The following is a 21,879-nucleotide window of genomic DNA, read 5'->3' as shown; positions in this document are numbered from 1 at the left end:
AGTAAGATAGCCTGAAATTGGTTTGGCTCAGTGGATAGAGTGTCGGCCTGCGGGCTGAAAGGTCTCAGGTTGTATTCTGGTCAAGGGCATGTTACATTGGTTGCGGGCACATCCCCAGTAGGGGGTATGCAGGAGGCAGCTGGTCGATGTTTCTCTCTCATTGATGTTTCTAGCCCTCTATCCCTCTTTCTTCCTCTCTGTAAAAAATCAATAAAATATATTTAAAAAAAGAAAGAAAAAAATAGTAAGATAGGAATACGTAAGAAAATGTTTTCTGAAAATATATGAACAGAGAAACACATTAAACTTTTCTATGAGGCTGTGACCAGCAAAATCTAGATTGTGGGAAACTAACCAACCTGGTTAAAAAAGTAAAAAGAGAAGTAATGCAGGAAACAAACATTAATTAAGACTGTAAAGTTTCAATGTGTGGACCTTATTTGGATCCTGGTTTTAAAAAATTATAAAAAAGAAAAAGCATTTGTGATATAACAAACAATTAGAAATTTGATTACTTGTTGAATATTTAAAGAATTAAGGAATTGAGATTATCTTCTTATTAATAAAAGAGTTCTAATATTTTAGAAATACACACAGAACTATTAATGAAAGAAATGATGTCTATGATGTGCTTTTCACAGTATTGAAAACTAGGTGGCACAGTGATTAGAGTATTATATTATTATGTACATTTTTGCATGTTCAAAATTCTCCCCATAAAAAGGTTTTTTAAATGATTTTATTGTATTTATCTATCACTTTCTAATAAAAGTGTTTTCAGGTTATTCAAATGGAAAATATTAGGAGTCAGGCCAGTATGGTTCAGTGGCTGAGTGTCAACCCAGGAACCAGGAGATCACAATTCGATTCTGTCAGCGTACATGCAGATTGCCAGCTCCATCCAGAGTACAGGGTGTGCAGGAGGCAGCCGATCAATTATTCACTCTCATCATTGATGTTCCTATCTCTCCCTCTCCATTCCTCTCTCTAAAATTAATAAAAAACATTTTTAATTTAAAAAAAAAATTGAAAATGTAGTTAAGAGAAAGAAATGTGAGGTTCCAGAATGCATCTAAGATGCAATCAATAAGAACAAACACTGAAAGCAATAATGGCTAAAAATTTTCCAAAACCAAATGAAAATATTATCAGGAGTTAAGTGGACTAAAATAAATTTCAAAAATCCACACCTAGATGTATCTTAGGTAAACAACAGAACCTTTAGAATGTCATATAGAAAGAAAAAAAACTGAAGAGCCACCAAAGACAAGTGGGAGATTATTTACAAATGAATAAAAATTAAACTGGCATCTTCTCAACAACAATCAATACTAGATAATTAAAAAAAATAACCCAGGAAACAAGAGTGGGGGAGTGGGATAGCATTTTCAGACATTCAAAGCCATATGAAGACAAAATGTTAAACTACCCACAGTCTCTTACTAAAAGAACTATTAATAGATACGGTCCTCTGCTGACATAATCTCGCCCCCAACTGCTCTCCCCTGCCTGCCTAATCTCACTCCCCAACTTCTCTCCCCTACCCGCCTGGTTGCCTCCAACTGCCCTTCCCTGCTGACCTGATCTCACTCCTAATGCCCTCCCCTGCCAGCCTGATCTTGCCCCCAACTCTCCTCCCTTACCAGCCTGGCTCCCCCAACTGCCCTCCCTTGTCAGCCTGATTTTGCCCCCAATTATTATCCCCTGCCGGCCTGATCACCCCTAACTGCCTCTGCCTGCTTGGTTGTCCCTAACTGCCCTCCCCTGCCGGCCTGATCACCCCTAACTGCCTCTGCCTGCTTGATTGTCCCTAACTGCCCTCCCCTGCCAGCCTGATCTCACCCCAAACTGTCCTCCCATGCTTGCCTGATCACCCTAACAACCTCTGCCTGGGCCCCCATCACTGTGACTTAGTCCAGAAGGAAGTCAGATGTCCAGAAGATGGTCAGTTGACCCAATCTAATTAGCATATTACCTTTTTAGTAGTATAAATAGATTATATAGAATAAGATTTCTTAAATGTGGGGGTGGATGGCGGGGGAAGGAGACTTTTTCATCAGGAGGACATGCTCTTGGCAGACAAAAATACATAATCCCTATATCTGGACTGATAGCCATATGCACTATACTGTCAAAGCAGTCATTAAAAAATTGAACTGCTTTCTAACATTACACCAAACAGCTGTTGCCCTTAAAACCCCTCCTCAGTCCCCACCTTAGGTTCTGCCTTCGCAGTTCACCCAGATTAGGCTCTGATTGGTCAGTTTCTATGCCAGTCAGTGTCAAAAGCTCCATCTCCTAGGCAGCCATTGGCTCATTGATTTCACCCAGATTTGATTCTGACTGGTCAGTTTCTATGCCAGTCAGTGTCAAAAGCTCCACCTCCTGGTCAGTCACTGGCTTCTTACACTTCACCCAGATTTGGTTCTGATTGGTCAGTTTCTATGCCAGTCTGAGTCTCCAGGCCTATCAGGGCTGATCAGCAGCCCCAGTGGAAGCCTAAGGGAAAGAGAGCTTGGTGGTTGCTGGCCAAGCCTAGAGTGAAAGAGAGAGGCAAGTTCTGATTAACAGCTGCCACTTAAGCTATGGATCAGACCCTGCTTCTCTGTCCAGGCCTCTCTTCAGACCTTATCTGCAACCCCCTTGGCAGTCAGTGCTAGATCGGGATGCCCAAAGCAGTGGCAGACAGTGCTGGGTCGTCACAGCAACCCAGCACTGACTTCTGGTCGGTCGAGCCTTCAGTCGTTTTAGATGTTACAGACCCTGGGTTTTTATATATTAGGATGCTGAGATTTTTTATTTTTTCCCCCTATTTTTATTCCTCCCACCCCAAACATATAGGCAGTGAGGATTAAAATATATGGTAGTTCATATATGTTGAAAAACAGAAACCACTTTTAAAAAGTAAAACTTCTCACTGAAGTTTGGTTACATTACCACCAAAGACAAACTGTCTTAATTTAATTATTCCTAAAAGCAAAACCTGGTACAGGATTCAACAAAACAACACTAGTTTTTTGAAGTTCAGGTAACATGAACAGGGAAATAGAGAAGCGATATAGGGAAGGGAAGGCAGCCAATAAAACTGCACTCGTACACCATCTACCACAGCAGGCAAACCCCTCGGAAAAACTCTAGGAAACAGTATAAAATATCTCAGAATCATTCCACCCAGGGGGTCACAGTACAAACCCCTGAGAGTTACTCACTGGTTGAGTTCCTATAGTTCCCAAAAAAGAGAGTCAGCAGGTAGAGATTCAAATACTAACAGAATTTGTGTTTGCTAAAGCACAAAGAAGGTGATAAGGGTTAAGTATGAGACATAAACAACATCAGCTTCAGCTGCCAGACTACATCATATTGCTATTACTTAAACAGGACAAAAGGAGAAAAGGAAATGATATGGTGTCAGCTCTACTGGCTAATTAGTTCAGAACTTATTCTTCCTCGATTTCTGCTTGAAAATTAATTTAAATTAAACTGAACAAACCAAAAGTTTTCCTTTATTTTTTCATATGTATTTTGTATGGTCTTTAAAGAGTGGGTAATCATTTCTGGTTTGTCAAAATGGAACGCCCTCCTCACATAAGAAAAATAGATTCTAGATACAGCAGGAAAATTAATTTAGCAAAAAAGGTATTTTAAAAAAGAGAGCTTTCTAAGCTTTTTATCTTATATTCACACCATCTAATCTAGTATGCTGCACACTTCATTGAATATAAACATTAAACATTTTATAAAGTCAGAAATAGTAGAGATTATTAAGCACATTTAGTATAAAGCCATGGGATAAATTTTGTTAAGGCAGGGATTTTGGCCCTAGCTCGTCTGGCTCAGTGGATATAGTGTCAGCCTTCTGACTGAAGGGTCCTGGGTTCAATTCTGGTCAAAGGCACATGCCAGGTTGCCAGCTCGATCCCCAGTAGGGGACATGCAGGAGACAGCCAATCGGTGGTTCTAATCATTGATTTTTCTAACTCTCTGCCTCTCCCTTTCTCTCTGAAATCAATTAAAAAAAAAAACATATATATATATATATATATATATATATATATATATATATATATATACACACATACACACATACACATACATATACATTTTTTTTTTTTTAAAGGGCCAAAACTGGTTTGAGTCAATGGATAGAGCGTCGGCCTGCGGACTGAAAGGTCTCAGGTTTGATTCTGGTCAAGGGCATGTACCTTGATTGCGGGCACATCCCCAATAGGGGGTGTGCAAGAGGCAGCTGATTGATGATTCTCTCTCATGGATATTTCTAACTATCTTTCTCCCTTCCTCTCTGTAAAAAAATCAATAAAATATATTTTAAAAACAAAACACAAAGACAGGGATTTTGAATGTTTTAAAACCAAAATAATTTGGTTGTGGGAGTGGAGGTGCTATATACTTTCATCCAAAACAGAAGGTATGCTAAAGTAAAAGATCCTTGTGAATCTGGTAAAAACAAAAGGAGTTGATTACCTGCTAATCTTTTGTTACTTGTGCATACAGACTCTTTCATCTAAAATACACCTACATAAGCTGTAATAGCACACACAAAAAAAACCCTTTTGGATTAATGAAGAGGAACAGTGAGTGTCTGGAATAATATAAGAATCTCATTTATTACATAAAAACATCAATCTCTTATAAACAAGACTAAAGGCAAATTCTGCACTAAAAAATATGTAGAAATCCTGTTAAATTCTGTTTGAATGTTTTTGATAGTCATTTAAAACCAAAATAGTATTGGTGTACACATAGACAGATCAGTAGACCAAAAGAGAATCTAAAAATAAATTCAAGAATGTACAGGAATTTAATATAACAATATTTTGATACAGTAGGAAAAGTATATTTGTTTACAAATGGCACTAACATAACTGACAATACAACTAAAGAAAACATGCTAAACCTATACTTAAGTAAAAAATAAAGTGTATATAAATTAAATATTTAATGTAAACTATAAAAGAATTAAAATAATGAAAGAACCTTTGAGATGACTTTTATCAGCAATGGAAAAACTTTCTTATGCAAACTGGGGGAAAAAACAAAATCCATATAATAAAAGTCACATAAATTGCCTGTCTGAGTCCTTATTTTCTTTGGCTAATAAAGTGATTTTTATTCCCATTTGAATTACAATGCGTTAGGTAGAAAATACACTGTCAGTTCCCCATGGTCTGCCCTTCTCCCTACTATCTTACATAACAAGCCTCTTTATCTTTATACACACTAATGACACGAAAATCAATCAAGTTTTTTACCTGTACAATAAAGAAAACGATTATATTAAATTTTCCATTTCTCTAGAGATAAGGAATTATAAACAAAACCAAAAGACAGACTGACAGAAAATATTTGCATTTCACTTGTCAAACAAGGAGTATCACCAATATACAAAGAGCTTTACAAACTGATTAAAGATAATCTACTAGAAATATGACTAATTAATTACAACCTTCCACCAAAAATATATTTTGAGCACATATGAAATATTTAAAAAATTAATCATAAGAAAACATATGCTCAAAACTAAAGAAAATTATAACTAAGCATAAGAAAATCTAAAAAATTACCTTAATTTAGAGTAACTGCTACTAGGAAACAATTTTTGCAATGAGTATATATGCCTTTATTTCATTTCTCTTTCTCTTTCTATTTTATTCTTTCAAAATGATAAAATAATTTCAAGTGTTTGTATACTCTTTAAAATTCATTTTTGTTAGCTCTTCTTAATGTTCTGATTCGTCTCCTTACATATTTGAAGGTGGACATTTTCAGTAATTTCTTTGGTTCTTTAAATACATCCACTTTTATTTATTTACCAAAAAATCTTTTGCATATGTACATCCTTTCCAAACCTAACATCTAAGCAAAAAATAAAATAAAATAAAGGAAATAAAGACTGATAAACTTGACTACATAAAATTATAATCATCATAATCAAGTATTTTTTAATTGAGGAAAAAAACATATGCTACAGAGATATACTATATTTATATAAGTAACCTTTACAAATCAATGAGAAAATGAATAAAGAACATTAATAGGAATTTCATAAAAGAAATGCAAATTTTCCTAATATGAAGACATGGTCAGCACCATTAATAATGAAAGAAACAAATAAAAATGCAATATTGTTTCTTCCTTATCACTGGCAAAAATTAAGATTGGCAATAGTGTTGGCAAGAATATTTAAAAAAGAATATCTAAAAATTATTCCTTTTAAAGAAGACAAGAGCACTATAATAGAATATATATCTAAGAATTATCTGAAACAATAATAATGAAAAATGACATTAAAGGGATCTGATATTATAAAATAATATACATAGCCAATAAAATAGCATAAAGACATTAAAAATGAAATTCATAGCTTACATTATATTCTTAGCATAGCACAAAATGGAACCAAGTATTTATTAATTGATTACATTAATGGTTTATTTAATGAGCGATTGATTATACACTGACGAATTGCTTGAGTAGGTAGGTGGGTGAGTGACTGATTAATCAACTGAGTAAACAATTGATACACTGAGTGAGTGGCCTGAGTGACTGACTGATAAGCTGATAAGTGGCTGAGTGATGATCCTACAGGATGGTCCTATTCGTTTAAGACTATATCTGAATTTGTCACTATACACAAACATCCAGAAAGGTTTAAAAATTGTTAAAGAAGTTCTGTCAGTCACAAGAAGCACTTGCAATTCTTTTTGCCCTTTTTATTGATTAATGTAATTTTTAAATACCAATATAGAAATATTCCGACTCAGAAATCACAGTATACTTTTACAACAGCCAATGTTGGAACAAAACAAAATCTGAAAATTAAGCCAACTATATTCATAATTTAAAACACTACTATTTCATAGCAGCAGAGAAAAGATGGATTATTCAACAAATAGTATTAGAACAACTAAACAACTTGTTATGTCTTTCTTATAACAAGCTTGCACCCACATAAAAGGTACATTTTCTATATGAGATAAAACGGTAGTTATACTGCTGAATTTATATTGCACCAATATAAATTCCAGATAAATCAAGAAAACATGGGAGAGTTTCAAAATAGAATTCCAGGGTTAAGCAGGGACATAAGTAGAATTTTTTTAAAGTAATAAAAAGTATAACAAAAAGTAGCATAAAAACAAAAAGGTATGCATGAGGAAAAAAAATCACACTATCAACAGAGTCAAAAAGGTAAAAAGATAACCTGGGAAAAATATTTACAATTCATTTCACAAACAAGAGCTATTTTTTTAGTCGAGAAGAGCTTCTACAAATCAAAGTAAAAGGTCAACAATCAAGACAGAAAATGGGCCAGGATATGAGTGAATAGTTCCCAGGAAAGAAAAATTCAAAACAAATTAAAATTATGAGATTCCATTTTTCATATCTCAAATTGACAAATATCAATCTATCTGAAAACAGGTGTAGAAAAGTATAAGCTGGCATTTCTTTGAAGATAAATTTGGTAATATTTATTGAATCAGTAATTTCTCTTCTACATAACCTAGTTATGGTCCTACATGTACAAATTTACATTACAGAGATATTCACTACTTTTTGAATTCTAAAACTTTTAAAATGCCACCAGTTCAGAGTAGATAAAGTTTTTGAGAGAATAAAAAGAAGAGACAAAGAGCTTTGCTTTAAAAGGAAGTAGAAAATGCAGGAGTAGCTTGAAGAAAATGTGTCAAGTAATGGTACTAAATTGGGAATTAGCAAACTAATGTTCACAGGTCAAATTCTGCCAGTTGCCTGTTTGTAAATAAACCTTTTGAATCCTTTCATTTTTGTATTCTCCTCGGTGGCTTTTGCACCACAAAGGAGTAGTTGCAATAGGGACAATCTTGCCAACAAAGCCTAAAATATTGACTCTCTGGTCCTTACTAGAAAAAATTTGCCAACCCTGGTTTATACATCAATGATTTTTAGTTCCCAAACCAATATCAACAGCATCACCTGGGAACTTGTTAGAAATGCAGATTCTCAGGCCCCACTCCAGACCAACTGAAAAAGAAACTCAGCAATTTGTTTCAACCAGCCCTTTAGGTAATTCTGATAAGAACCCCTGGGTTAGGGAACAGTTCTAGCACAGTCAGGAAGAGATGAGGACCCATCTGACGTTTGTGTTCACAGATAAAAAGGGCCTTGAGGAGATTTAATGGAAGTCTAATAAGTCTCAAAGATGCTATCAAAGAGGGCCTAAAGGAAAGTGAGGAAAATACTTTTGAAGGCTGAATTAAAAGAGGTCCTTGTTATATAGTAGTGGAAAGTTTGGCGAAACTATTACCTATAGTAATTTGGAAAATAAAATATATACAATTGACCCTTAACACAGAAATTAACAGTGCTGATCCCTGTGCAGTCAAAAATCTGCATTTAAGTTTGGATTCCCAAAAAACTTAACTATTAATAGCCTATTGTTGTCCAGAAGCCTTACCAATATATATAATCGATTAACACATACTTTTATATAAGTTTAATATACTTTACTAGAGGCCTGTCACATGAAGAGATTCCTGCAATAGGCCTTCCTTCCCTGAAATTAAAGGATCTCCTTTAATTCAGCCTTCAAAAGTATTTTCCTCACTTTCCTTTAAGCCCTCTTTGATAGTTTCCAGCACTGGTTTTCCTCTGGCATCTGGGACCCAAACCTTCACTCTGACCTGCCACCTTTGCTGCAGACTCCAGCCAGAGTCTGCAGTCTTTGTCTTTGCTGCAGGGTAGGAGTGCCTCTCCTGTAGATCGCCTCATCAACCCCCACCCTCCCTCTCATCCTGCCCTGCCCAGCCACTGCCATCTAATTTGCATATTCTCTCCTGATTGGCTGGTGGGCTTAGCAGAGTGATGGTTAATTTGCATGTATCTCTTTTATTAGTGTAGATTCTTACAATAATGTAAACTAAAGCAAATGTTAAGGAAATCATAAAGAAAATATATTTACAGTTTACATCATCTGGTGGTTATTTACTATTCATTAAGTGGCAGTGAATCATTATCAAAATCTTCATCCTCATCTTCACATTGAGCAGGCTAAGGAGGAGGAGAAAGAGAAAGCACTGGTCTTGCTGTCACAGGGATGGCAGAGGCAGAATATGTGGAGGAAGTGGAAAGGGAGACTGAAGAGGCAGGCACCCTCGATGAAACTTTACAGAAACACATCATAATCTGACTTTTTTGCTTTCTCATTTCTCTAAAAATGTTTCTACATGGTACCAATTTTTCTTTTACCATTTGCTTTAGTTTTAGTGCCTGTATCATAGAAAGATCCATGTCATAAAAGAAGTCAAAACTGTCATGAATAATCAGAACCCTTCTGCCAGATTGTCTAATGTCAACTCATTTTCTGGCACTGCTTCTTCTATAGCTTCTTCATCATATGGCACTGGTTCTGAAGCATTCATCTACATAAGTCATCTTCTATTAATTGCTCTGATGTGGTGCCTTTTAGCTCTTGAATTTCTCCAAGATCCATATCTTAAAACCCATCACCCCGCTCCCTTTTGCCATATCCACAATTTCTTTCATGATTTTCTTCACTGGCTCTGTCATAAATCCTATGAAAAAGGGTTCTTGTTGTCCAGGTTTTCTTATATAACTGAAAGACTGGCAGCTAATGTTTTTTTCTTTTCTCTTCAATTTTCCAGGGTTAGCAGCTTTATAGATAAGGGCAGTCCTGATCATAAATCTGACTGCATTTGCACAGAAGAGTAGAGTTAGTCTATCCTTGCCTGAAGCCTGGTGCTCATTTCCCTTCCTCAACTAATAAATGTCCTTTGGCATTTTCCAGAATAGGGCACTTTTGTCTGTATTAAAAACCTGTTCAGGCAGATATCCTTCTCAATGATTTTCTTAATAACATCTAGAAATCCATTTGCTGCTTCTTGTTTCGCAGAAGCTATTTCTCCTGTTACCTTGACTTTTTTACACCAAATATCTTCCTAAAATTATCAAAACCTTCCTTTGCTGGCACTAAATTCTCCTTTATTTTGCTTTAAGTATTCATATGATGAGTTAACATTTTTTGGAATTATATTACAGTCCATAGTTATGTCTTTCTTACAGCAGACCTGCACCCACATAAAAGGTACATTTTCTATATGAGATAAAACGATAGTTATATTGGTGAATTTATATTGCACCAATATAAATTCCAGATAAATCAAGAAAACAGACAAGTAAAGAGCAATCATTCTCAAGAAACCATACCAATCTGTATCTGGACCTGATTTGGATGATGACATACTAGATTTTGAGCTGTTGTCAGGGATGTGAATTAGAGGTCTCTGAGGCAGAGATTAGTGTATTTTGCACGTTTGGGGTGTGGAAGGGATGTGAAGTATGTCAAGAGGGCAAACAATGGCAATAGTATTGTCCAGAGATGGCCACAGCAATAACTCCCATCCCCCATGTTTTCTTCTACAATGTTACCTTGCCACCCCCTATTAATAAGTGGACTCTCCTCCCTCACCACCATGTTCACCAAAACACTAGCTTTTAAATCCTGATTCACCAAGAAAGTCAACTATCTTGAGGCCTCCACACTGTAAGGAGGTCCAGGCCACATGTACATGCTCCAGTTAAGAGCCCCAGCTGAAATCTTAGTATCAACTATCAGTCATAAGAGTGAAGATACCTTCAAATGATTCCCACCTTCATATTACCCCCAGCCAACAAGTCTTCCCAACTAAGGTCCTAGACATTTTGGAGTAGAAACAAGCCATCATTGGTGTGCCCTAACTGAATTACTGACCCATAATATCTGCGAGTGTAACAAAATAGTTATTTTACATTAGCAAGTTTTGGGGTAGTTATGTCATGAAGCAATAGCAACCAGACTACATACTGATGGAAATGATCTAGTAGAGAGAAAAAATGAGGATACAAGAAAAAGAGGGAGAGGTAGAATGGCAAAGTCTTTGGATGCAAACAGAGATGGATTCCTCTACTCAAGTAGATGGCAAAGCCTTAGATGTGGCACTGAGCAGTTTATTCACTGTGAAGGGGAAAGGGGCAGAGTAGAAGTACAGACACAGAATAAGGAAGGGGGAATATTGATGGTAGATTATTATTTAAAATATAGAGGTAAACACCAGAAGATACTGTTATGAAATTTATATACATTTTACTACAAGATTCTACACTTTTAAAATGAAGTTTAAAAAAAAAAGATTTATCCCATTCTTCATTATATAAATAAGGAAAATAGAAGACTCAATGATTATAGGTATGGCTCAAAATCATACACCACACTGACAGCAGAGTCTGTCCCTGATCCCAATTCCCAAATCATCACATTACTTTTCATATTACAAAAACATTGCCTAGTGACATTATATTTCAGAGTCAGAATTTATTAAAAATAAAATAATTTAATAAGCAAAAGTGAATACCTTATCCCAAAGGGCTAATATATCAAAAAATAAGGCTGAAAGATGTCCTTGGGAAAATCAAAATTAGCATTCAAGCAAAACAAATAACCCATGGACTATCGCAACCTAGTCTACCTCTGTTAGCTATACCACATGGGCTTCAAAAACAGATAATGCTTTCAGTCTCCAAAACTGAATACTTCCAATCATGCTAACTTCAGTTTTAAGTTATCAAAAATTCCTCCTTTTATTTATTTAAATTTTTTCTTCAGCCAAGGTTATGCTTTTTATTGACTTTTTTTTTTTTTTTTTTTAAGAGAGGGAGAGAGAGGAAGAAATGACATGAGAAAGAAACATTGATCAGTTGTCTCCCATTCATGCCCTTATTGCGGATCAAGATACAACCTGGGCATGTGCCCTGACTGGAAATCAAACCCATCACCTTTCATACAGATGACAGTCCAACAGAGCCACACCAGCCACAGTAAATTCCTCTTCCTTTTAAAAATTCATCCATTAAAATTTTATTCAGATTTTACCAGTACAATAGCACCCAGAGATCACTTTCGAACCTATTGGGTCACTAAATGTCTAAAGATGATCACTGAATGTCTACTTACTCAAATAATATAAATGCAGGGCTAATGTCCATAAGGTATAGCAATACCTATGTAGTGTGAAATTGAAGTACACAGAAAAATGACAAACACTCTGTAGAAAATACCTCCCAATCTTTATTATGCCCAAAATTCTCATCAGTTCCAGTGATAAGAACTTTGGATAGAAGTCTCCACTGTTCAGCCAACTGTCAAATCCAAAGATCATCTATTGATATCATACTAGAAAGAACAAAATATTAATAGCAGTTATTTCTGCACTAGAGGCCTGGTGCATGAAATTTGTGCAAGGAGGGAAGGATGTCCCTCATCCCAACCTGCACCCTTTCCAATCTGGGACCCCCTGGTCCTATAGGGATCAGGCCTAAACGGGCAGTCAGACATCCCTCTCACAATCCAGCACTGCTGGCTCCCAACTGCTTGCCTGCTTGCCTTCCTGATTGCCCCTAACTGCTTCTGCCTCCCAGCCTGATCACCCCCTAACCACTCCCCTGCCAGCTTGATTGATGTCTGACTGCTCCCCTGCCAACCTGTTTTCCCCTAACTGCCCTCACCTGCAGGTCTGATCTCCCCCTCCCCCATCCGCTCTCCCCTGCAGGCCTGGGTCTCCACCCCAACTGCCCTTCCCTGAAGACCTAGTCACCCCAAGTTTCCTCCTCTGTCAGCCTGATCACCCCTATCTGCCCTCCCCTGCAGGCTTAATTGCCCCCAAGTGCCCCCCTTGCAGGGCTGGTCCCTTCCAACTGTCCTCCCATGCTGGCCATCTGTTTTGGGTTTTTTTTAATATATTTTATTGATTTTTTACAGAGAGGAAGGGAGGGAGATAGAGAGCTATTATAAAAACACCGATGAGAGAGAATCATCAACCAGCTGCCTCCTGCACACCCCCTACTGGGGATGTGCCCACAACCAATGTACATGCCCTTGACCAGAATCGAACCTGGGCCCTTTCAGTCCACAGACCGATGCTCTATCCACTGAGCAAAACCGGTTTTAGCCATGCTGGCCATCTTGTGTCCACATAGGGACAGCCATATTTGACTACATGGGGGCAACCATCTTGTGTGTTTTGAGTGATGGTCAATTTGCATATTATTCTTTTATTATTTGGATAGAGGCCTGGTACATTGGTGGGGGCCAGCTGGTTTGCCCTGAAGGGTGTCCTGGATCAGGGTGGGGGTGCTCTTGGAGTGTGGGGCCTGTGGTGTTTTGCAGCCTGGCAACCAAAGCAGAGGCCCTGGTATCTGGGATTTACTTATCATCTATAATTGAAACTTTGTAACCTAGAGCAGAGCCAAGCCTAGGCTTGTGGGTGTGGCAGAGGCACAGTCAATTTGCATATTGCTCTTTTATTAGATAGGATGAGGAAACTATAAGCAATTTTCTTCTTTATTCTGCTTTTCTAGATTTCATACCAGGTAAAATACTAGCACACATTTCTAAGACCTTTTTTCAGTTAAGATTCTTCTCATTTGTTGCCAATAATCAGCAACAATCAACATTTTTAGTCATTCTCACCTTCTTAACCTACCCATCCCCTTACTTCTCATATTAACTGCTCCTCCTTTGTCTCCTTTGCCAGTTCTCTAATTACAGGCAATTCCCAAGACTCAACTTTAGGTCTACTGCTCTTTACTCTGAGCACTACAATCCCAGCCTTAAATTTTTCTACCATGTTCTAGTTATACAATATGTCCCACTGTCTATCTATTTGCACTTGACTATCCTACTGCCACCTCAAACTCAAATATACAAAATATAAACCGAGCTTATATCTGTATCTTCTCAACCATTTACTAATACTTCCACAGTAATATTTCTGTCCATTTTGCCATTAATAAAATTATAGTTATTTCTTTGTCACTAACTGAGTAATTTTGGGACACACTTAAATCTCTCTGAGTCTCATATTCCTAATGCACAAAATGTATATATTGTGGCCCAGATGTCTTAGAGTTGCAACATTTCATTTCCTGTCACAGATCAAAATCTCAAAGTCATCTTTGATTACTCTTCCTCCTCTCTGCCTCCCCTAACCCCGCTCCACATCTTCCTTTCCTATACAATCCATAATGAAATCTTGTGTGATATCTCTCCAATCTGATCCCAACTAAGTGCAAATCCTCATTACTTTAGGCCTAGATTATTTTCCTACTTTATCACTTCTCACATATCACTTCAACACATACTATGCCTCGAATTGAAGCCTCTCTGATTTCCTAAAATACTTCTTTTAGCAAGCTCTTTCTCAATCCAAAATTTTAAAAACTTCTCTGTTACCTAAAGAGCCAAGTACATTCTTTTCATCCCAGCTCTTAAAGGCATGCACAATCTAATTCCAACTTACATTTTCAACCAGATTTCTTACCACTCTCCACACAAATCTTCATTTCAATCAAGTTATTTTATGTAATGTTCTCTGAACATGTCATGCATATTTTGCCTTTACCTCCTATACAAGGTCCTTCCTTTTATGCAAAAACAAATCTTGTCTAGATTTGATTCTACCTCCTCTGTGGGCCTTTTTGCTCACTTGTGGCCTCAAATATCTATAACTTTCATTACTTATCTCCCCAATTAAATTTTAAGTCCTTAGTGAAAGGAACCTATTTAATATTTTTCTAAAAGTCTTTTGGACATAGCAATGTACCTTTCACATTTTAAGTATTAATAAATGTTTGTTTGGTGACTGACTAAAGTTCTTTTTGAATACACAACATTTACTGAATGCTCCCATGTAGTTAGCACTCTGTGTGTACTTTTTTAAAAAAATATTTTTTTATTGGCCCTAGCCAGTTTTCTCAGTAGATAGAGCATTGGCCTGTGGACTGAAGGGTCCCAGGTTCAATTCCAGTCAAGGGCACATGCCTGTGTTGCGGGCTCGGTCCCTAGTGGGGGTAGTGCAGAAGGCAGCTGATCAATTATTCTCTCTCATCATTGATGTTTCTACCTTTCTCTCCCCCAATGGGGATCGAGCCTGCAACCTGAGCATGTGCCCTGACCAATAATTAAACCTGAGACTTCTTGGCTCATAGGTCAACGCTCAACCACTGAGCCACAATGATTGGGTTGTGAGTGTGCTGGTTTAATTCTAGGTACTGTTCATCAAAGCATACACTGTCAATTTTTTAAAAATATGATTAACTCTAGGGAAATAACTTACAAACAACCAAAGCATGGTACACAAGTAAACTATGCAAAAATAGAAACTATAGAAATACAGAGAAGGGTAAAAGCAATCTTTAATGAAACAGTTCCACAAATAGGATAGAATTTTAACTGGAAGTATAATGATAATAATAGAATACCGTGCTTCCCCAAAAATAAGACATCCTCTGAAAATAAGACCTAGCGCATGGAAAGATAAGATATCCCCTGAAAATAAGACCTAGAGCAATTTTGGGAGAAAAAATTAATATAAGACACTGTCTTATTTTCGGGCACATTAAGCTCACCTTTTTTAAAAAAATATATTTTTTAAAAAGTACACACAGATTGCTAATAATAGCAGTGGTAATAAATAATTATAATAATACCTAAAACTTAAGGTGTGCTTAATGTGCCAGGCACTGATCTTGAGGACTTTTCATATATTAACTCAATATTCACTACAAACCTAAGGAAAAAAATACTATAATTCTCCTCATTTTCCAGATGAGGAGACTGAAGCCTTGCTCAATTATTCCACATCTAGTAAGCAGTGCAATAGGAAACAGAACTGGGCTTGGTGGGAAAAGTATGGAAAACAAGAATGAAAGTTAAAAGGTAGAAAATAAGCACAGCTGCTATAAGAGTAAAAAGCAGGTTTGAAGTGAATAGCAGCGAATGCTTACAGAGGGTCTTTAGACAGAAGACTGAATAAATAGAGCAGGGAATAATGATAGAATATCTTGAAAGCCAGAAAAAGGAACTTAAATTTAATAAGTATAAAATGGGAAGCTAATGAAAATATGGGGCAAGAGAATACCAACAATAAGGCATAATAGAGTGATATTTTTATTTTTTGTTAATTCTCATCAGAGTATATTTTTTTTCTTTTTATTTTTTTCTTTTTATTTTTAGAGAGAGAATGGAAGGGAGGGGGAGAGACAGAGAGAGAGAAACATTGATGTGAAAGAGACACACATCGACTGGTTGCCATCTGCTCAAACCCGGACCAGGACTGGGAATCAAGCCTGCAACTGAAGTGCATGTCCTTGACTGGAATTGAACCTGGCACTCTTCAGTCCAAAGGTGGACGCTCTAACCACTGGGCAACTGGCTAGAGCTAAAGTGACATTTTTAAAAAATATATATTTTATTGATTTTTTTTTTTTTTACCGAGAGAGAGGGACAGGGAGTTAGAAACATGGATGAGAGAGAAATATCTATCAGTTGCCTCTTGTACACCTCTTTTTTTTTTTAAATATATTTTATTGATTTTATACAGAGAGGAAGGGAGAGAGAGAGAGAGTTTGAAACATCGATGAGAGAGTGTCATCGACCAGCTGCCTCTTGCACACCCCCTACTGGGGATATGCCCGCAGCCAAGGTACATGCCCTTGACCGGAATCGAACCCGGGACCCTTCAGTCCCCAAGCCGACGCTCTATCCGCTGAGCCAAACCGGTCCGGGCTCTTGTACACCTCTTAATAGGGATATGCCCGCAACCCTTGACAGGAATTGAACCTGGGACCCTTCAGTCCGCAGGCCGACACTCTATCTACTGAGCCAAATCGGTTTCGGCGACATTTTTATTAAAGATAACTTGAAGGAAGAGATGCTGGATTCTGAAAGGTTGCTATGACTTTCAGTATTTTAGGCTGAGGAAATGAGTCCTGGGATTTAAGTGGTAAAATGAGGGAAGCAAAGACAGAGGGACAAAAGAAATATGGACAGAAAATGGTGGATGGGTTAATATGAAAGAGGCAGTTTTAAAATGATCCCTAATTTAAATCCTATATATCCAGGAGAGAAGGACATTACAAAGGGATATAAAATAATGATTTTCATTTGAGGAATGTTGAGTATGAGGAGATGATCAAATATACTAGAAAACCAATACTATGACTAGAATGGCAAATGGGCAACAAGATTAGTTTTAAAATGAAAGAAATGAGCCAAAGCTATGAAGATACTGAATAGGAAAGGAACTATATTAAGCCATAACCAGCTGGTAACAGCCTTGTATCAACAATTATATCAATAGTTTTGGTGGAGAGGGGATCCATTAGTGACCAACATTTTAAAAATGCAGTTTTTCCATTAACTAAACATTTTTTAAATCAGAAAAGCCAACCAAAAGATAAGGCAGAGGTTCTCAAACTTTCTCCATTTAGTGAGTCCTCAGTCTTAGTAATTTTTTTTGTAGGAACCCTAGGCCAAAAGAAATGCTTAAGCAGGTAGGTACTAGGTTCAAACCATTTAAGTATTAATGTCCTTAAAACTTAGGGCTTGTTGGGCACTGTACAACTTCTCAAATCTTGGAATTAAATTGGATATCACATTCTCCTTGCCTGTATCATTAATTTTCATGCAGTATTTGTTTTTTATCACAGCGACCACTAAAAACACAGCTTTGTAAAGACATGACATTGTAGAAAGGAATGTATCAATTTAATGTTGAAACCATGAACTACTTCAGACAAGCCTAAGTTCACTGGTACTGTGAGACATCTCACTCAGCACACAATTTGGGAACTAGGAGTACAGGGAAGGGGCCTAAAAAGAGACCCAAAAAATGCAATGTGGGAGGAGCAAAAGAAAATTCTTAGCATAATTAACCACAAGAGGGCAGCACAATAGTTGGTAGGGACAGCACAATGTGGGAGGGGGGTGTCAGAGAGATAAGTACAATCTTTCCATAAAAAGACTATAAAGTCCCTTAACCATTTAAAGACCCAAAAAGTCCTTTTTGTCCTTATACTAAAGAGGAAGAAATACTGGTCACTGGCAGATCACCTTATGCAGAGTCATTCTGTCCTTGTCTGAGTCTCCTTGGCCTGCCCAGACATGATAGCAGCCAAGACTTTTATAGTTACCAAGCAATGTACTACTTTGCATGCATCATCTTATTCAGCCATAAGAAAATTGAGGCTCAATGAGATTTTAAATAATAAGCAGGATTCAACCCAGACCTGACTTCAAAGCCAAAGCGGTTTCCTATTCTGCCACAAAAGCATCCCATCTTTCAGCAATACAGCCGGGTGAAGGTAGAGAAAAGATAACAGTTCCCATCCCATACTTAAGACATCTGTCTCAAATTAAACAATGGTCCTTAAATATCCCCCCTTCTATTCCTTAAATGGCCTCTAAAAAACAACACAAAAACCCACTATAAACTCCAAACACAGGTCATTCAACTAGAGCAAAAAACAAGTATTATATGCTCATATAGTGGGTCTTTCCTATACAGGTGAATACACGTACTATGAAAACAAGTGTTGAACACATCCGGTTTGCAGATATGTTTGGTAACACATATGCACATATACAAGCAAATGATTCTTGCACTTCAAGTGGTAAAGAGGTGAAGAGGGTGGGGAGAGGGAGACCAAAGGTTGATTATCCATCTTCAAATCTGCTGGGTGTGTGATATGAGAACATCTGCAGTAGCCCAACAACTCAGTAATACAAATCTATTATGAAACCAAAAGCACCTCTCTTATTCCCACTTCTTGTTTCCTTCTCCACATTTCTCCTTCCCACTATGCATGACACACCTTGGCTGCTTCATTCAGAAAAACAAACAAAAACAAACAAAAAACAAAAACAAAAAACACACACACAGGAGTTTCTCCTGTCAGATTAATAACCACCGGAAAGCAAACTGGGTAAATTCAACCGACACAGCAAACTTAGGCAGATAAAACCATCCAGGAAGCACTCAATGTGGCAGCAGAAACCCCAGCAAGAACGGCTAACGTGTTCTCTCCATAGGTATCTCTTAGTGCTAGAAAATGAAGACTCTGGCTGCTTGAAGAGAAGAGAGTAACTGACAATGTTGCAATGGTGTTGTTTGTTGTTGTTTTTTTTTTGTTTTGTTTTTTTTGCAAAGCCACGTTATAAGTCAGCAGAGAAAGAAACAATGAATGTTTCTTAAAGGATCCCAGAACAACAACAAACACGCCCCCCCCTCCCCCAACATACCCTCCCGGGCCAAAAAGTTCAGCTCTACAATTTTCAGGGGAGTAAGAAGCCACGAGTCCTGCCACCCGCTCCCCACCTTCGGCTGGCGATACCCTCGCCTTCCCAGCAGCCAAGATCCCTTTACCCACCTTGGCGCGGAGGGGAGGAAGGGCCTCTTGTTCTGCAGAAGGAAAACAGTTCACATCTTGTTCCCTTACCCGCTTCTGAAACCTAAAGAAGAAGAAGAAGAAGTTACTAGCGCAGAAATCCAGAGGAAATACTCGTTCTTCTCTAGGCTGCTTGAGCGTCTAAGAAGATCTGAAAGAGGATAAAAAATAAAGGGTGGGCGGTGGGGGATCGGGCGCACATGGGTGCAAACAACAACAGCAAAAACTCCCGGTCGTTTCCCCGCCGAGAGGAAGCTTTTCCTTTGCTGTCAAGTTGGCTGCCACAAGCAGCGGAGAGAGCGGGGACCGGGCGGGTGGGGAGGGCGGCGGAGAGCCGAGGGCAGGAACACCCACCCGCGGCTCGGACCGGGCGGTGAGGACGCGCCCCCAGACCCCAGGCGGCTCCTACCGGGCGCCTCCGGCCGGCCACGGTCTGCGAAGCCCCCGGAGCGGGCACGGGTTCGGGTCCGAGCATCCGCCAGGCTGGGACCTCCGATCCCTCCCGCGCGGCTGCGGCTCCCACTCACATCCCTCGGCGGCGGCGGCGGCGAGGACCCGGCCTCTCTCTCTCCCTGGGCTGCGGGCACCAGTTCTCCTCCCAGACGCGCCTCCAAGTCCGGGCCCCACGACAGAGCAGCTGAGGAGGAGGCGGAGGAGGCGGAGGCGGCGGCGGCGGCGGCGGCGCGAACTCCGGAGCCAGCGGTTCGCCTGCCCAGCGGTCAGCGCCCCGGGAGGCCGTTAGCTGCAGGCGCGGCTGCCCCCTCGGGCTCCTCGGCTTCTACTTCCTCCACCCAAGCCACTCCGCTTCGGCCGCCGGCAGCCGGGAAGCTCGTCACCGCCGCCGCCGTCTCCACCCTCTCCCGGGGCCGCGCAGAGTCTTCAGAACCGCGGGCGACACTGGGATTCAGGGCCTTCTTCGGTCAGGGCGGCCGCCGACTCGCCGCGGTCTGAGGCCGGGCCGGAGCCGGGCGGGGGGCGGGGGCGCGCGCCCGCACTGCGCGTGCGCCGCTCCCGGGGGGCCGAGCGGCTCCGGATGCGCGCGCCGCGGGGCCGACAGGGGCGAGCCTCGCGGGGCCGTGGCTTCCCGTGGCGCGCGTGCGCGCGTGCGTGCGCGCGCGCGGAGATTCCGGGGGAGGCCCCTGGGCCCGAGCGGGCGGAGAGGCTGAGCTGGCGGTGGCGGCTCGCGGGGACGGCCCTCCACGAGATAGGCGTGTGTGTGTGTGTGTGTGTGTGTGTGTGTGTGTGTGTGTGTGTGTGTGTGTGTGTGTGTGTGTGTGTGTGTGTGTGTGTCTGTGTGTGTCTGTGTCTGTGTGTCTGTATGTGTGTGTGTCCGCCACCCGCCGTGGAGGCGGCTGGGAATGAGTCAGCCGGATGGGAAGGCGCCCTCTGCGCGCAGCCCCGCACCGCACAGACTTTCCCCGCCCGCGCGCGGTTGCTTTTTTCCTTCTGCCTCAGCTTCCACGTTCCGGGGGCTGCAAACCTGTGCTTCCCAGGCTTGGCCTCTGGACCGAGGGGAAGTAGTGCCGGGGAGAGGGGCTGGCGCTGCGTGCTCAGCCTGGCCGTGTCTTCTCCCCAGTGCAATCCCGAGGGCCTGACTCACCTCTGCTGGGAAGCAGGGCGGGTGGCAGGGTGCTCCCAGCTGCCTGCAGATTGACCGCGAGGCCTGGGCGATTGAGAAAGAACAACTTCCACCATCCCAAAGAGCTTCATTCATCCATTCAACACATATTTACAGAACACCTACTAGCCCCCTCCCCCCAGGATGCTATGTGAATACTAATTAACTGCATGTTCCTTGTGTGCTGGAGCTAGTATTCTGATACAGTGACTGCTGAGTGAAATAAGCCAGTCAATGAAAGAGAAACACCACATGACCTCACTCATTTATGGATAATAAAGAACATTATATCAACCAAAAGATAGATATAGAGACAGTAAAGCAACAAGCAGACTGTCAAATTACAGCAGGGAGGGGAGGAAAATCTGGGAAGATAAGAGATCAACCTAAGGACTTGTATACATGCATATAAGTACAACCAATGGACACAAAACTCTGGGGAGGGAGGGAGGGCATGTAGGGGGGTGGGGCGTAAGGGTATATGTACACAGATAATAATTTAATAAAAAAATTTAATTGCCTTAAATGTATAATGTGCAAGGGTATAATTGCCACTAAAAAAATAATAATACTGCAAAGTGAAGGAGTAGAAAGTGAACAGTCTATGTGCTATTGCAGTTAGGCGCCCTCCCAGAGTAACTGACATTTCAGCAGAGATCTGAGGCATGAGAATGGACCAGTCCTGTGATTATCTTGGGAAAGCGTTTCAGGCAAAAGGGCTGGCAAAGAGGCAAAGACCCCCAGAAGGGAATGTACTTGGCAAGCAAGGAGCAGGAAAGAGGACACTGTGGCTGGAGGACAGTGAAGGAGGGGGCAGTGGTAAGAGGTGAGGCAAAGAAGTAGCCTTTAAGCAACTGAGTAGGACCTTTTTCACTTATTATTAGCCCTTTTTCTGTCAAGTTGAAGGAATTGATGCATTTATAGCCCCTGTTTCTCCATACACAAATGATGTTGCCATTCAGGTTTGGCTTGTATTAAATAGT

At 40.0% G+C, this 21,879-nt stretch overlaps 1 protein-coding gene across 14 annotated transcripts in view; it reads right to left on the bottom strand.

The window, feature by feature from the left end:
* Positions 1-20,444, bottom strand: part of JAK2 (Janus kinase 2) — a 91,990-nt gene extending 71,546 nt beyond the window's left edge. For 2 of the 14 annotated variants that reach the window (XM_045580181.1, XM_036433979.2), the window contains exons 1-2: positions 19,688-20,444; positions 19,261-19,342 (exon numbers count right to left, since the gene is read on the bottom strand). In XM_045580181.1, the coding sequence (XP_045436137.1) occupies positions 19,261-19,342; positions 19,688-19,753 (148 nt within the window). In that variant the 5' untranslated portion in view covers positions 19,754-20,444. Of the gene's footprint in view, positions 1-12,111; positions 12,227-13,740; positions 13,747-17,612; positions 17,705-18,642; positions 18,714-19,230; positions 19,343-19,478; positions 19,527-19,632 lie in introns of those variants that run through there. The other 12 variants (XM_036433969.2, XM_045580179.1, XM_045580180.1 and 9 more) reach the window with 11 other exon arrangements.
* Positions 20,445-21,879: the final 1,435 nt, after the last annotated feature.

The sequence above is a fragment of the Pipistrellus kuhlii genome, unplaced genomic scaffold (genome assembly GCF_014108245.1).
Source record: "Pipistrellus kuhlii isolate mPipKuh1 unplaced genomic scaffold, mPipKuh1.p scaffold_m20_p_12, whole genome shotgun sequence".
Taxonomy (NCBI): Eukaryota; Metazoa; Chordata; class Mammalia; order Chiroptera; family Vespertilionidae; genus Pipistrellus; species Pipistrellus kuhlii.
This window is presented reverse-complemented; position numbering and strand designations above follow the sequence as displayed.